This window comes from Zosterops lateralis (genome assembly GCF_965231275.1).
Source record: "Zosterops lateralis genome assembly, chromosome: 2".
In the NCBI taxonomy this organism is placed as follows: Eukaryota; Metazoa; Chordata; class Aves; order Passeriformes; family Zosteropidae; genus Zosterops; species Zosterops lateralis.
In genome coordinates this window covers 11,493,214-11,510,755 of record NC_139763.1, presented here as the reverse complement: position 1 = coordinate 11,510,755, position 17,542 = coordinate 11,493,214, and the positions used below count along the sequence as shown (strand labels likewise).

Here is a 17,542-nt window from a genome sequence, read left to right as displayed (position 1 = left end):
CAGGCAAATCGCCCTTCCAGCAACCTCAGTCCCTGGGGGACAGCACTGAAAACCCCCGCCAACGAATACTGACAAAGAGCCAGTGAATGTGCATGGGCTGCCCTTGCAGAGATTCCCAGGAAATATAGAGAGATAGAGATAATGGAAGTAACAATCTGTAAGTTAAAACTAACAAAAAAATCTGGGCTTGCTTTACTGTCATATTTTAGGGTTTTAGATTTTTTTCTCTCTTTTTTAGGTCTCTAAAGAAAGAGAGTCTTTACTTTGTTTCAGCCATGCCTTTTTGCTAGGATGAAGATTTAAAGACTGTTCATATAATTTTATGAGGTTAGCCTGAGTATCATTTTGATGCTTTATTTTCACCATTTGTGACTACCAGCAGATGAAAGACTAGGAATAATCCTCTCACCAGGAAGTGCTGACCAGAGTGCCCTACTTCAAGACCAACACAAGCAATAGCGAAGGCAGCTGAAAGCTCAGTCCTGCTACGTGGTGGAAGTTTAACTTGAGAATGCCTCTAATTTATGCCCCTTTGCACTGGTCCTGAGAGACCAAAAAGAAAAAGGAGCACACTGAGAGAGAAATGGAAAATTTCCTTTTGTCAGCTGTCAGGTGTGAACAACACATTTATGCAAAACCAATCCTTTTGGGAGATGTGAAAGAAGGGTGAAGACCCTCATCACACCATCGGCACCCTGTACTGAACACCCTGGCTCTGACCCTTCAGAAATGAAATCTACCTTGCAACTATGAGAACTTCTCAGGCATTTTATATTGTCGAGTGATCAGACAATACAAAGGTACCACGAAATAGTGAAGAACTTAGAAATGCAACCATAGTATTGTAGGGAAAAGCAAGTGAAGCGGCAACTTGATGAGGAAAGAGGGAAAAAAATCACACACTGATATGGAGACAACCTTGAGACCCAAGATATGAATGAGTATTTGCACAAATCACGTGCTTCCAGGAGGATCCATAAAGTGAGCTATGCACTGAACATGGAACAAGGCATTAGGACACAACTATACATTACGACACAGAATTGTGCAAACAATGAACTTCAGATTACATCAAACCATTGGAGTATCCTTGACTAAGCATTGAAAATTGCTGGTATGTATCATATATAAAATGAGATTTAATTATGGGGGAGAGGAGAAAAGCAGTCCTAACACTTCACTACATTGCACATAGGAAAAGAAGTTTTTTGCTTTCTACATAAGGAGGGACAGTAAAGGTCAGCAAAACAGCTACTTACTGGTGTGCAGTATTCCACCATGGGATAGTGCATTTTGTGACCTTTCGCAACACGGCCAGAGAAGAAGCAACTTTGGCAGATGTCATAGTTAAAGTGCTTTAAACTTCTGTACCTAAAAGAGGATAAAAAAAAATAATTCACAGCTTCATGTGACTGCTTTGTATCAGCCCATCAAATTTGCTGTGTTAGTAAATTCTCTTCCGTGAGATGTCACACGGTGTGGAATGCCCAGCAACGCTCCTCTGCCCTGAGGGACAGGTACCGCTGCCTAAGATATTTGTCAAAGATCTCAATCTTCAAAAAAATTTCTTGTATTGGGAAACAGTGAAGATTTCCACACATTCACTCACCTTTACTATATAAAGGACACTACCACAGTTTTTATTTCTATAACACTAACTTCAGATCTTTTGTTTTTCACCATGACTCCTAAAACAAAATGTCCTCCAGGAGGAAAATTGAAGAAAGTAAAGTCCTCTCAGTAAGTCACTCTGGCAACCCCCTCGTGTCCTTTCTAGCACCTCTATAAAAACAATTTTCCTGTCGAGCATTCCATCCATGCAAAACTCCAAATGCACTTTTGGGCCATTATTTCATCTCATCAGCTCTATGAGGCAGCTAACTGTTGTATCTGCTGTGCTGAAGTGCTTGAAAGAGCCTGAGGCATAAGGGTTGTCTTGTTCCAAATACATGAAGCAGCTCAGCCACAACGACCTCAAAAGAACATTGTTTTACATGAACTGGGTGCACAGTATTAGCTTTCTAAAAGCCTTCCAATACAGTATCTTTTTGTCAAGTGTGTATACAGGGTGTCAATGACTTGCAAAGACAGAGAAAAAAACCTGTGACAGACAGATTCTACTATCATGATAATAGCATTGTTATATAAATTTAAGAGACAGATGAGATCAGTCAAGTAAAATTAGACACAAACACAGAGCTCCAGTGTCTGCTTCCCGAGTTCTCAGTGCTTACAACAGACCATCCATTCACTTGCCATCCTTTGATATTTCCAAGGACTGCACTTTTCAATTCCACCTACTTGTCTTTGGCTGGTTTATACAAAACTGTGTAAGTAATACAGTACTTCATAAACTGTATCTGGGAACGTGAAAATTAGACTTTGTGGATGTGTTGCATTACTCACATCCAATCCATAGCTCTTCCTCAGTAAAATTTATCACTTTCCAATTAAGATATTCATGGGGAATAAAAAGAAAAAGGAAAAGAACTTAGACTATTAGAGAAATAGCCTCAGATTCAAAACAAAGCAATAAATACCTTCATAATTTCCCCCACTTCCCACTGCCTGTGAAACTGTAGCAGAAAGCACTGCCCCACTAAATGCATAAAAGCAACATTCATCTGTTCCCAGGTTAGAGCAAAATGATGGCTTTTTTGTGTAGCATTGCTTGCTGCTGTTATCTATCTGGGTTTTAGAAACAAAATTACAGAAACCTCTTTGTAAACAACACGGTAACATAGAAGGAGAAATGCCAATGGTAAAAGAAGACAGCGTGTAAAAGGGGCAGAAACCATACAAAGCAGCTATTGCAAAGCGAAGTGATAAAACAAGTCTAGGCATAATTGAAAGTGAGTATTTACTTAGCCCTTAAGTGGCTTCTCAACAGGCACACCAACACACAGCCATTTTACAACACAGTGACTTATTCATTGCCATAGTAACCACGGTGTCAATCCAGATGTTTAAATAGACCAGCAACATTTCCTCCACTCCAGGTTAATGTTCCACCAACATTCTTTCGCTGAGAAATGCACACGTAGCTTTTACATGCCTGAGAATATTCAAGGCCCTTTCTTGCTTTATGCTATGACAGAAAGCAATTCATTAGGATCCAATTCAGAAAATGCAACTGCATAGGATATACTGAGTGTAAGGAAAATTGTGTTAGTTGTGCAATCCAACAATGCTTTTGTTGAGGCATGCAAAGACTGGGACACAGAGGAAGAGCCATATCTTAACTGAGAGATGACCACAGTCCTCTTCAAGTCTCAGGACTTGAAGTCCTGAGAAGTGGCACCAGTCTAGGTGCCACTCTCCCTTCTGTCCCCATCACAATTATTTTTTCCAAGAACAAAATGCCTATAACCTATAAAATGAGGCTCCTGATTTGCCTGGAATCAGGCAAAGCTCTTGATCCACCAAGCAAGAGCACACATGGGTGAAAGGGAGAGAGTCTGTACCTGAATCCAATAATGGGGCACTCCTTACAGATGTTACACTTGGCTTGGTGCTTGGCGGTCTCAGCAGCAGCCACCCTGTGCAGGACAGGGAGCCACACCATGGACTGTGGTTCCAGCCTCATCCAGTCCAGGAAAAGGGCTGCTTCGATCTCTGGTTTGTTGTTGGCCTGCAATGCAAGGGGAAAATGACAGGGGCTGAGCACAACTGATCTGTCTACTCACCACCTAATTAACAGTTAAAGCTGTTCGCTTCCTGTCAATTCCATATCACTTCCATGAATATGCTCCAGCCCTTCCCCTAGTCAAACTATTCATTTAAAAAAATTAAATAAAAATAAAAAAACCCCAGGATCCTGCCTTCAAGCCAGGAACTGAAAACTATTATTAATATTTCAAACCTCTCTTTCTCTTATTCTATTACAATAGACAGCACTACCATGTACTTTGTCACAGCGAAAATCATCCACTTACAGGATCACCTTTGATGCGTGATCTCACATTCCCTGTCTCTCTTATCTGAGCCTGCATAGCACTGCTTCTCACCTATTTTAAAAACTGTTATCCAAGCCCTAAAAATTGCATGTCTTTTGATCAAAATTCCTTTCTCCTTAACATCTTTCATTATCACACTGACCTTTCTTCATAATGCACATGTAAGGAAATCATTCAGATCTCTCTCAAGCCTGTTGTTGAACATGTAAACCCTCTTTCTCTTTCAATGCTTCAAACCCCCTCTTCTCACCAGATCCTCCTTAAATTTCCCATCACTGACTGCAAACACAACACAGTTCTATCCCATAATATACGATTCTCATATTCCATTACATCCCACACTCTTTGCCAACAGCAGAAGAGCCTATGCCTCCCAGCAAACCCATTCCTCTGCTGCTTTTCCATCCCATCCCAACCAGTGTGATATTTCAGGTGTCTTTTCCATTGTAACTTCAAGGCAGCTCAGTCACAGAGCCAAATCCCATTGTGCCAGGCACCATGCACCCTTTAAAAAATGATACATCATTCCTACCCGAAGCACCCACTGTATGGAAAAAGAGAGCAAAGAGACAAAAACCACAAGGAAATGGAAGAGTAGTGATCTCTGTGCATAGGTAGAGGTCCCACTGCACCAGCAGGCTGGACGCTGCAGAGAACAGTGCCGAACAAAGGCAAGGAGCATCAAAAGGGATTTAAAGGAAAACAGTGGAATGACGGAGTCAGTGTTTACAGGAAACAGCCCTCCATCATGCAGGGTGTCACAAAGCTGCACAAAACTGGTTATCTGAGAACCTGGGAGATTGTTTCAGTACTGGAAGCGAGGTGATAGATCAGGTGGAAACCTCAAGGGGCTCTGGTGGGGAGGGTGGGAGAAGGCAGGATGTGTCTGCACAGAGAACAGCCCAAGTGATGAAGAGGGATAACATCGTGCTCTGTTTCTCTAAAGCATCACTACATGCTAATTCCAATTCCTCGAGACATTTCCTTCCATGCTACCCACAGCAACAGCATATTTATGGTCTGAATATATCTAAATCCTCTGTTTTTCCTTTTCTCTAGGCTTTCAAATACAGTTCTCAGTGGGCCAGTCTTTTATATTTTAAACTTCACAAGGCTGACTGTCTTCCTTTGTGGTTCCAAACCTATTTGAAGCATTTAAATAAATAATAAGCATTAATGTATCATGTACATGGACCAAGATGAATAGAGGATTGAGTGCTGAGGATTTTTATGCTTGCTCTCAGTTACTTCTGCAGTTTCTCATGGAACTTGAGCTTAGTATAACCTAGCTAAAACCTTATTCCACTAAAAATGCTAGCAACATGCTAGCAACAAATTTTGACAATAAAATATCCCAACTGATCTTCAGGAGAGAGAGATATAGGGAAAACCAATTAGCTGTAGGTTTGTTTTTTTGTTTTCTTTTAAATCTAACACTGTTTATAACCTTGACAAGTAAATTAACTGATCAATATTTGAAGGCTAAGAAAAATGCAGTCTCCCAGACAGAAACCCACAAAAAAGATGTTAAATACAAACCCTGTAATATGTCCTGAATAAGGCACTGCATTAAAATTGACTTAAAATGCTGTTGCAAAACTTTAGTTCATTAGAAACAAAGATTCTTGGTCAGAGCTTCCTTCTTAAGATGCTCATTTGAGAAATCATTCAATGATTCCTATGACTACACTTGGGATCCATATACATGGACTTCTAGTATAGTCAAAAATATCCTTTTTTGGATGTTTGGGCTAAAAACATCAAATCAGAACATATCTACAATTATTCACATAAAGTCCTTCACAATTTGATATTCATGGAAGGATTATATTAAATGGAATACACACTGAAACACTTCTGAAGTCTTCTGTTTTTTCACCTAGCTCCAGAATTTAGGAAAGCCCCCCAAAATAAAAAGAGAAAATCAAAAGCTCAATAAAGTCCAGTCAACACTGGCAAGAGGATTTGTTCACTACAGTGAATACTGCCTTCTGCCACAGTACATCAGTGAATTCAGTCAAATTAAATTAATTCTGGAACTCTTAAGTGAAAGACATGTTTATAAAACATGACCATCTATATTTTCAGCTGGAAGGCAGGGCAGTAAAGGGGCAGGGGAGAGGCTTTCTGTGACTCACTCAGGGATCTAGCTTCAGCCAGCAACTACACTGGCAAACCATTACCCTGCCTAGCAGACTACACTTTCTACACAGAGGTCCTATTAGCCTAAAAAAAAAAAATAAAATTAAGAGGATCTCTTTAATATACCATTCCTAATAGAAAAACATGAGGTGTACGGAAATGCTGCAGTGCAAGCTGCAGTCAGAATAAGAATGAGCCACTCAAAGCGCTGCTCTCCACTTGTAGCTGCTTTAAATTTGCAGGGGAAATGCTGCAGCAATGAAAGACTTTCTGTAACACCCAGATCTATTTTAATTTTGCAGTCACTGTCAATTGCCAGCAGTCCCAATAGCTGCCTACCCAGAGCTCCATATGGCGGCTGCACAAAACCTGTGCTCAGAGAGATTAGGTGCATTAAAATGTATCAGAACTAGTTCTGAATTATATTACATGAAGATTTAAAGCCACGTGGAGAAAAGCTGGTCAGGTCAGACAGTATAGGACAGACAGTTCTCAACTGTCTCCCAAGCTGCTGTTACAATTTTTTTAATAATCTCTAAATCCAGTAAGGCAGCAGCTGAAGATTTTACATACGGGAAAAAGGCTGAATTCATACAGCTCATATCTGAAGCAACAAGATCAAGCTGTAAAGAATATTAATGGTTCTTCTCTTGAACACATTTCTGTGCAACTTCCCAATTTTTATGGTAATAACAGAATGAATCATAAAGTAAAATTCATTAAGGCCTTTCCAGCTTACAAGTAACAATTTGTTATGGAGGACATTCAAATTCATTATGTTCCAGACATCTGTTTTTCACTATTTATTTTTCAGAAACAATGGGGAAATAGGAAGTTGGGTGGTGCTAGCTTCTTTATGCAATACTTGGGAGATGAGTTTTTTTGTTCTTCCCTCCCTCTTCCTCCGGCTAGTAGTTGAAAAAATATCCTATGCTGTATTAACTTTGTTCATAATAGGAAATATGCTACAGAATACAGTTGGGATTTTACATGAACAATGTGGTATGCTTCTGGACTGAGTCAGATAATATAGCAGAAATTTCTGATAACATTCCTGATTAGCTATATTCTGTTTATGTGCAGTGTAGGAAATTGACTGGAAATAAATTAACATTCTTAATTTAATGATGTTTTTCAGCCTGGGTGGAAAGCTTCACATTAGCAAATACTGTTTTGGACAAATCAAACTGAGGGATGGGATTCTCATGACTTGTTAAAGTCTAAAAATGCAGAGCAGCCAGTAACAGGAACCCGGTCTCCCCAGAGTCAGACATAACCCTCCCTGTTCACTCTTGTCTTCCCCCCCTGCATTACACTTGATTGCATTGACTGCGCCAGTCCATGTTTTTAGTGTTGTGGCAAAGAATTAAAAAAAAAAAAAATATGAAGACAAAAGTGAATTAGCATAGTTTTATATGATCCACACTTGAATATCATCTTCTGATCCCCAACCCCTAAGCCATTTAAAAATAGCTTTTGAAAGCAGTTCACTTGTAGGACTCTTCAAGACTGCCTCCGAAGTCAGGCACAGGTTCACAAAATCCTGCTGAAATAAAACCAGGATTGCTGTTTTATGACATTTACAGCACAGCAGCTTGAGGAAGGATTTGCTAGCTCCCTTTGGCCAGATCTCTCTTGTCAGAGCCAGGAGCAGAAGAAATATCCTATGAATAGAAACAAGGGCTGCCTGAATCTCTTAAAAGAGATCGAGTCCCTCACCAGTAACACTGCACTTGTAAGTTATTTTCATAGAGACTTGTATATGTAACTATATATAGTTATTTGTATGGAGTAATGGTATTTCCTAACTGCTCAAAAAATAAAAGCAATAAACAATGCCTCAAGAAACAACTGTCCAACCAATTCAAATCACAGCATTTATAGCCAAAGTCACTTTCAGGGTCCTGTCCCAGGATTTGTAACACTCAAACACCACCTAAAAGGACTAACAGCTCTATTTTGGATTTTATTTGCCTGAGTAAATACACCAGATTTGAACACTCTTTCATGGTTTTGGAAAGCAGGCTGATCTTGCCTTACCATTGATCAAGTACAAATCTAGTAATGATGACTATACATTACAGAGTATTAAAATACTGTGCTTCATCAAAGTGAAGCAAAACAAGGTTTAAAATACATGTATGAGTTAATTGCACTTATTTTACTACTTCTTAGCTTCATCTGTTCTAGTTTTTAACACCAAGTACTCTAATTCCAGTATATCCATGAAAGGAAGCACACTTAAAACATTTTAAAACCAAAAACCAACTGTCCAACATTTAACTGAGAAATGGGAAGGGACACTTTCATCTGAGCTGCACTCTGCTCTCTCATCACATTTCTTCCAAGTTCCAATGTCACAATAACTCATCCAAGGCAGTGATGTGAATTCCTAGGTCTTGTTTATATGAGGAAAGCATATTAATAATTTTCCACTGTGATTAAAACTGTGTGTCCTTCACTCCATATCATTTCCCTATCCTGTTTACTTAAAAAACTTACTCATCACAGAACTAAAAGGAAAGTCCTTTCACACTGCAGCAACACTGAATTCACTCAATTTTTCATGGATCTATAGATTGCTTTGATGCATTCTGAGCTTAAGCAGAACTATACAGTCTTCAAGTGGTCACTGGATTAAGCTCTTTGCTCTCTAAACTTGAAAGCATTTTTTTCTTAAAAAATCTCAAAGCAGAAATTACACACCCCTGCCCCAAATAGGAAAGATGAGTCCTGTGATATCTTTTGCCTCCCAACAACAACTCCCAGCACCTTCCTGCAAATGAATAAAACTACAGAAAGCACAAGTCAGTGCTGGGCAAGTGAGAAGTAGCAGAAGGACTGGAGCAGCAGCCTCAAGAGAAGGGGATCCAGTTCTGAGGAGCAGAGGTGTGCAGCAGGCAAGGCTGCTGCCAACAGCAGGGCTGGGCTCCTCCCTGCCCAAACCTCATTCCCAAGGACTCACCCTTCAAAAAGCAGCAGAGATTTCCCCTGTTATCACTGGGAACAGTAAACATCCCCTTTTTTTCTGCTGCTGTGCAGACAGACAAGGCCGTTGCCAGGGCACCTAACCTAAGGGAGCTGGGAGAACCATTTCTGAAGCACACAATTGTTGCGACTCTGACATGACTGCAATTATATTGCTGGCTTTTCATCACCAGAAAGAAGGAATAAAAAAGGGAAGAAATAATAAAAAACCCCCAAAACTAAAGAAAAAGCATTCCTCAATGTGGGCATACAAAGAAAGACTTAAATTAGTTTCCATGCAGTAATGTAAACTATGAACCCCCACAATATTCTTCAAAAATTAATTATCTCACTCCAGTAAAAGGAGGCTGCTGGGAGCAGCAATACAGCCTGACTGTCCAGTTTTTCCAGCCTCTGTCTCCTGGGCTGCTCTGTGTTCTCCTCCACCAGCACTTTTGTGCTTGTCTCCCAGCCTGTGGATCCTGGTGTCCACCATCCTACACCGAAAGGATGTCTCAGTGCTCCCCTTCTCCCTTTCTCATGGAAAGTTCTTATCTCTTTCCCCATCTCCATTCCTGGCTGCTCCTTTCTTTCATGCCTCATTCTACCCACACTGTTTCTTTCATCACTATTATTCTTACTGCTGCTCTTACTGTCATTCCAAAGAGTCATCCTCATTTTCCACTCTTTAATTCCTTCTCCCTCTTCTCATTCGGATGAGGACTCCATCCCACCTCCCACCTATTCCTCTATCTCCCCTCCTCGTCTCAGCCTCCCTCCCCCTTTCTGTCCCTACAAGACTGTCTGTTCTGCTGCAGCCCAGGTTGGAAACCAACTCTGGGTTTGCATTCTGAGAGTTAAAATGAAGCTTCATCAAGAGGAAAAAAGAGAGGATGACATTCCTCCTATTGCTTGTAAGAAGAAAATCTATTTTTCAGTGCAGGTAAGAGAAGGAAATCTCAGGTTTTCTAATGTTCTGATTTCTGAGCATACCAAAGGTTGTGTCCAGCTGTGCTTGGGCTGTTCCTAGGAATGTCAGCAGCTGGATGTGGTACAACGTTCAGCCTGCTGGCATGTCTTCATTTCTAATGACAACGTTGTTAACTCATTTTGTTCAAGTAAACAGTTATCCCAAAATCACAGAATCACAGAATAGGCTGAAAGGAAGGAACCCACAAGAATCACTGAGTCCAACTCCCAGACTTGCACAGGACCATCTCCAAGAGCCTTATTCTTACTTTAAAAAAATGGGTTTGGTGTGTTTCATCACTGTAATTTTATATTGTTTTATTCCAAGTGTAAACACACAGAATGGCAGCCCTCTTTAAAAAAAACTATGGTTTTGCCTGATTCTGAGGTCACTTTCCTTATCAGTTTTCCAACAGTGTTCTAAAGCACTGTTGACATTCACTTGGGAAAACAAGAATCCGTTGAGTCCTAATTTCTGAGCAAGGTCATTCGTACAAAATTTTTACCATGGATTTGCTGCATAATCATTTTGTGTTGGTGTCACTTGAAAGCCCAACAGGGTAGTCAAGGCTTGAAAGCACCAGCAGGGTCTAACACAGCTATCAACATTTCTGTGCACAGTTTATGAGCATGGGTTATCCACCCAGGACACAGCCCTGTAAAACACTCATTCTGAAATGGCATCAAATACAGATTAGAATTATAAAAGGTCAAGACATGAATGACAGTAACAGTAAAATATAAATCCTGTAGAATTAATCTGTTAAAGGAAATGTCAAAAATACAGAAAGTAAATGTCCCATCAAAACTAAAGTTTGTGGTGATTTTAGAATTAGATTCTTTTCATAGTCATTGTGTGTTAGCAGTCTACTTCCAAGCATTAATATTCATTGAAAACACTTGCTGTGTTTTGCTTACTACAGAACTCAAACTACTACATAATGAAACTTGAACAGCAGGCAAAAAAGCTAACAACTCCCCCCTTCCCCAAGCAAACAAAAAAATCCCTCAGGGACAGTGAGGAGACGGGAAAAGAGCTTTCTGCCATTGTAATGTAGAAGATGCATTTAGAGTTAATCACAGACCATACATTACCTCCCCTCCTCTACCTTTTCATTAAGCAGCTGTCCTCATCTTGTGCATTCTGCTGCTAGTTATGATGAGGATGAATAATTCCCTTAACTCTCTTCTTCCCCAGATTAAATAATTTACAAGTTTGAAAAAGAGCCTCCAGTTTGCTGTGTATTCCTCAACAGACAGGACAGGAACTCTTTCAGTACTCTTTAAAAGAAAACTGGTATTACCCTTTCAAGGAGTGGAAGGAGCCCACTGAGCATTCCTCACCCCTAGGCAGCACTGCAGGCAGCTGCCTATCACTCCCCTGGGCACCTGGCTGTCACTGGGATGTACCTCCCCAAAACTCAGATAAACCACTGCTGTTCACCTACATGGCAGCAATAAACAGTTATCTACTGCTGCGCAACAGAAAACTGTAAAGCCAGGAGCTGCTGCAACAAAGCCTTACACTGTTGGCAGGGTTCAGTTCCAAGAGAAGCCCCAATGACAATTATCAGCTGTCTGAGCTAATTCAAATACACCTCGTCAAAGGAACAGTTTAATCTGCCAGTAGCCACTACATCACACGACCTACAATACCCCAATCCTCATCCCAGGTTTTCAACCCTCCTCAGAAGTACAGACGAGCTCAACACAAAACACCAATTGGAAAATTCAGAGCCAGCAGAACACGAACTCACAAACTGGAAGCAGCTCCTGACGCTGGGCTCGATGTTGCTGCCCCCGAAGGACGCCACCTCCCCCAGCTGCCGCGGGATCTGGATGGAGTCGTGCAGCAGCAGCCCCAGCCGGCGCTGGTCACAGAAGCCAGTGGAACTTGCCACTTGTTTGAACAGGTCTGCAGGAAGGAGAAGGACACCAGAGGTCAAGCATTGCTACCAGGATGTGGCAAGTAGCCCAGATCCGCATCGTTTCCAAGGCTCGCAGGTGCGGTCAACAGCCTTGGAGGACATGAACACAGATGTGACTTCAATCTGGCTGCTTCTTTTCCCATAAACACTGGAGTTTTTCCTGTGAAATGTGAGTCTAGTGGTAATTTTTAATAATGTTACTGGCTTGTAATTGGGAAGGAAGACCCCTCTAACACAGCACCTGTGTCATTACTGATAACAGAAGCAGTGATTCTGTAACAAAGCTAACTAAACAGCAGGATGTTCAAGGCACAACACAGGTGTCTTAAAAATAATGTTTAATGGTAAAATAATTTCATACAACACAGAGCACCTTTTCAAGTCTTAGCAATCAACACATAACTCAGAGAATCCATTTCTCTTCCAGATGGGCTAAAATGATAAAGAGCTCCCTGATTTTGATATATGATGATCTTTTAATTCAAGAGAATTTCTAAAATAAAAGAAAAAAATTACAGTATGGCAGAACCTGCCATCCATCAGAAATTTTAATATCATATTAATTTCTCGCTTCTGAAGTGAAACATCACTTTGAAGCCATGTTCTGTTATTGTATCATTCTAGAAAAGAATCCTTACAGGACAGAATTATTATCCCTTCATAAGCTCAGTTTAATTTGGGGGGAATTAATTATACTATGTATATATTTAGGAGGTTATGGAATTCATAATAAAAATATTAAATCAAGTTATTGTGAAATATTTATTTGGTGACATCTCTGTTGACAACACATTACCTGAATAAGTTTCTATTTTTCAACAGTTAAAAAAAAAGAGAGAGCAAAATAAGACTAGAATAAAATAATGCTCTTTTTTTGCTCTTCCTATTTCTTTAATATTTCACCCAACACTAGGGATACAATTATAAAGGTGCTTCAGCACTGCTTGAGATAACTTTCCTAGCACTGCTTTGACACCTGTTTTCTTCCAAAAGGAATAAAAGAACAGATAGAGAAAGGATTATTTTTTAATTACATGAATTTCAGTCCTGCAAAGTCTAGTTTTATAATGAATAATTCTGGGATGAATGCTTCCATCACCTCTGCAAGCCTTCAGATTTGTGCTCTAGCACAACCAACTCTTCTCTGCTGCACAAATGAGACAAATAATTGTAAGGGCTGCAAGTCATTGCACACTTGCAGCAATACTAATGGAACTGCACTATGACCTCAGCAGGGATGGCAAAGCCAGACGACAGCACGACAGACACAATTCCTTCCTCTCCCACAGCTATTCAGCTTTCAACTTCCCCATCATTAAAACATTAAGTGTCCTCAGCAAGGTTATAGGACACTTAATAGGATATGCATTACTGTGCACACACACTGCAGGAGAATCTAAAATATGAATAAATGTTTTCATTTATAACTTTGATACTCTTCGAGGAAATAAAATTTTGAAAAATATCTGTACTGAGTAATTTTCTTAAAAGATTTTCTGAATACTTTTTCTTAACACCCACATGAAACATCCAGAAATCTAAACTGTGACATCCATTGTGATTGCCCTAAAATCTGATCCAATTACACATTGTCATGCACAGACCCTGACCTTGGTACTGTCTGTTTTCTCCTTATAGTTCTTCAGCTTGCATTAGTAGAGAGTAAAGTGATAACAATTGATGAAGAACAGCTATGGCATTGGGTCAAACCCTAAAGGTTGGATTTTCAGTGGTGCTTTTAAGTGCATGAATGAGTGACACCAGTTAATTCAACAAGAAATGTACTCTTGAGAACTACATTTATCAGTAATTCTTTTCTGGATCCTAGTCTCATTAGTGAACTGATTCATTAGTCAGGTAAAACAAAGACAGCAAGTGGAATTTTTTCAAGTATTTCTTCCTTTAAAATATGCAAAAATTTCACACCTTTAATATTTATTTATTAAAATTTATTTATTTAAAGGTAGCAACTGTATTTAAACACAATGTGCATAATAAGACTGACCACAATGTGCGAATCATTAAAAAAGTTATTATATTTGAAAATATTGTAATGCAAGTGTCCTGTAGACATGTATTTTTGTGTATAAAGGTGCACTGAACCAGTGGTTTCCAAAGTGGTCTTGTGCCTCTGGGAGTGTTCAAGACAACCCATCAGGGTGCAGCAAAGAAATGCTTTTCGTACAGATAATTGATTCAATTAAAAATTTCAAAATAGAGTTTATTTAATCTTTATCACATCCTTCCTAACTTTACGCTTTTGGTATGCTTTATAATGCAGACAATATATTAGTACAGTGGTACACATACATAATTTATACATATTGAAGGTGTGTGGTCAAAAATTTTTCTGCTGGGAGGGGTGTGATCAAAAATGTTTGACAACCACAGTGCTAAATTACCTGAAACTATAGAGAACAAATAACTTTAAAGTACAAGGTGAAACAAATTAACACACTTTGCATCCACAATATCTAAAACAAAGTCTCTGTATGCAATTTAAATGTTTATTTAATAAATAACCAGGAGGAATAAAACAGGAACACAAACATAAGGTAAACCCAAAATAATTACATTATAGACTTACATCTATATTTATCTTCCAGGTGTGCTTTACAAAGGGATACGACACCAGTTTTGAAAGATAAGACACGGATCCTTCCTGTACGACCCCTAATGGAAAAGAAACATTGGCTGATAATACAATCCATTCATGTCATAATTTGTTTACTATAACCAAGTTCACTGCAGTACTGTGATTTTCATAAATCAAATCTCACAGAGAACATTTAAGCTGGATGGTTATTAGTTAAGCTAGAAATTAAAAATAAAACATTGCTGTGGCTTCACAAGCATAGCTGAAATGCATTGTGCTGTTGTATCAATTCTACCTAAAATGGTCTCGATTGGAAATAACTACTTGCCTCCTTTTTTATGAAAAAGTGAGTAAAGGGTCTTTACCCTACACTTCCTTGAACAGGCTTCTCTATGAACTGCTGCTGAGTGATTCTCAGAGGAGATGAGGTCTCTGAGAGAGCAGCAAACCAGTCCTTTTGCCAAAGACAATACACCAGAAATCCCACATAGCAGTTGTTTTTAGAAAGCCTTGTGTACTGTCTGTCAGCCATGCCCTGACTTGCCTGAAAAGGCAACAGGAAGCCAAGCACAAAAAAGAAGCCCCTGCCAGCAGTGTACAGAGACACTTGTAATATGTTCAGGTGAATGATAAAGCCTGCCTAGAAATCATGGCACGGCAAGCAGGCTGTACAGTTACGCCATTAACACCTTGGTGTGGTTTCTGAGCTCCTCCTTGCTGTGCTCAAACCTCTCCCGCGCAGTGCCAAGGAGCTGGGACACTCCAACCAGCCCCTCCTGCTTGTCAGCCTCCCCCTCACGCTCACTCCTGCCTTGTAACATGCCCACATTCCTACTTTTGCTTTCTAATGTGACAGCAAGACCAAATCCTCCTCTGAGCTGCAGGCGACGCAGTGACAAACCTTCACATCTTCTCTCAGTCATCTGCTTTAACTCAATTTACTTCCAGTTGCTGGCTTCCCCCCCAGACTTCTGTTTCTGATAGCATTTCAAATATGTAACATCTATTGCAAACGAAGACACACACAAAACAGGAAGCTAATGCCTAAACCCAACATTTTTGAAGCAGAGCCTTATCAACAGCTTTGAAGCATCACCAGTAAGGCCCCCACTGGGAAGAAGATGAATCATGTATAGTCATGCATCAGGCTGCACTACAGGTAAAGATGCATGTGGTCTTTTTAACCCTATGAAAGAGCTGAGGAGCCAGCAGTGCTCATTTACCCACACATCTCCCCTGAAAACCCTGTAAAAAGCACAGACAGAAACCTGTGGACAAAGCCAAATTTAGCATTTGCAGCTTTTTATTACAGAATCTCGTGCTTTTCATTGTAAATAAGCATTGGTAGTTTACCTACGCTTTCCACACTCCGGTCCTCTTACTCCTCTCCCTCAAATCTTTTCCAAATTAATTATCATCTGTGCCCTGAGAAACTCCTCCTGATGAATACCAGAGTCATGCAAATTATACAAGAGAAGAATATAGAATAATGATTGCTCTGCAAGGCAATTAAATTGAAACTTGTACGAATCATGAGTTGTTCAGTTCACTCTCCTCTCCTCCCAAGTCAAACCAATAATTTAGCAAGCTACTGCAAATGAGCATGAGTGACTGATCAATTAAAACAAATCCGAAATGTGCTGGATTTGCAGAGCTGTACCCATAATTAGATCAGTCATTGACTGTGAATTTGATTAATATCTTTACAAATGACAGTTTTCAATTATAAGAAAAGTAAAGATGCAGTACATTTAATTAAACGTCTCCGGTAGCGCTGTGCACTTTGGTTGATCTCTGCCTATTAAGTTTACAATGAAAACTAAACACACGTAACCCCAAGGTCACCTCTCTTACCAGTGTAATTCAAACTTGAATTTTGGTAAAATAGCTACAAGCTTTTCTCACACATAAAACACCTCTGTGTTTCATTGTGCCCTGCAATATGCAGCTCCCCAGCATACCTAGGGAATTGCCTGGAGGCAGATAATTATAATTTCTAATGTTGTACTTACAGCACAGTGCAACATAAAGAAAGCTAGACTGGATACGGCTAGTGCACGTCACATCTAAACTGGAGAGTTCAGCTTAGGAGCAACCTGTGAAATATCCTTTAGCTCCTTCTCTGCCTCTTATGTGACTGATAAAGATTAATATCCCTAGTACACATTTCGTTTTCACTAACTGGGAGTCTTTGTCTAGATGTTATTTATGGTTCATGGTAACTAAGAAGTGGATCACTGTTCTGTGAAAGCCAAAGCAGATTAAACAAATAAAATCTGGCTCTTGAATGAATGTAGCCCCATTCCCTAGTACTGGTAAACTAAAAGAAATATAATGTAATCTGGGTAATCCACTTCATAGGATACTGCAGCTGCTGCAGGGGATGTCACAAAAAAATGACTTATTGGAGGTGATCCTTCAGGAAGACATGATCTGTACAAATCAGTACTTTTTTTTTGCAGGTGATCACTGAAGCTTCACTGCTGTGACAAAGAGTGGATGGAAGAACAATGTTATGGCCCTATAACAATAGTTATGATTGTTTCCATTGACAGTTTGCACAATGGTTCAAAATGTCAATGGAAATACAGTAATTGTCCCATGACCTTCCAATTCTATAAGTAAATGTTTATTCTGCCACAGTAATGAGCATGTCTGCCTGAAAGAGGCTGATAAAAACCTTAAAACACAAATAAAATACTTCCACTGGCTTTTTAAAAAATAAGTTCACCAAATACAAATACAATGGCTTATTCTAAAATGAGCTTACAAACATATGTTGAAATTTGCCTATGCATTATGAGCAGCATCATTAACCCACTTAAAAGGAATACCCACAAATTTTCTTCAGGTATATTTAGTCTGTTGCATTTATACTGATGGGTACACTTCTTAAAATTAAGTTTTGAATTAAGTATTTCTCAAATCTTCCTACAGCTTAGGGTTGTAAGCACATTAGACAAGAGATGACCCTCTTCCACCTT

The 17,542-nt window shown here is 39.6% G+C and overlaps 1 protein-coding gene across 11 annotated transcripts in view; it reads right to left on the bottom strand.

Annotated features, from left to right (window-relative positions):
• DMD (dystrophin) overlaps window positions 1-17,542 on the bottom strand; it is a gene marked incomplete at its 5' end in the record, with an annotated part of 1,168,120 nt that overhangs the window by 42,302 nt on the left and 1,108,276 nt on the right. For all 11 annotated transcript variants that reach the window (XM_083855614.1, XM_083855615.1, XM_083855618.1 and 8 more), the window contains 4 exons: window positions 1,260-1,371; window positions 3,465-3,631; window positions 11,792-11,949; window positions 14,550-14,635. In XM_083855614.1, the coding sequence (XP_083711740.1) occupies window positions 1,260-1,371; window positions 3,465-3,631; window positions 11,792-11,949; window positions 14,550-14,635 (523 nt within the window). The remainder of the gene's footprint in view (window positions 1-1,259; window positions 1,372-3,464; window positions 3,632-11,791; window positions 11,950-14,549; window positions 14,636-17,542) is intronic.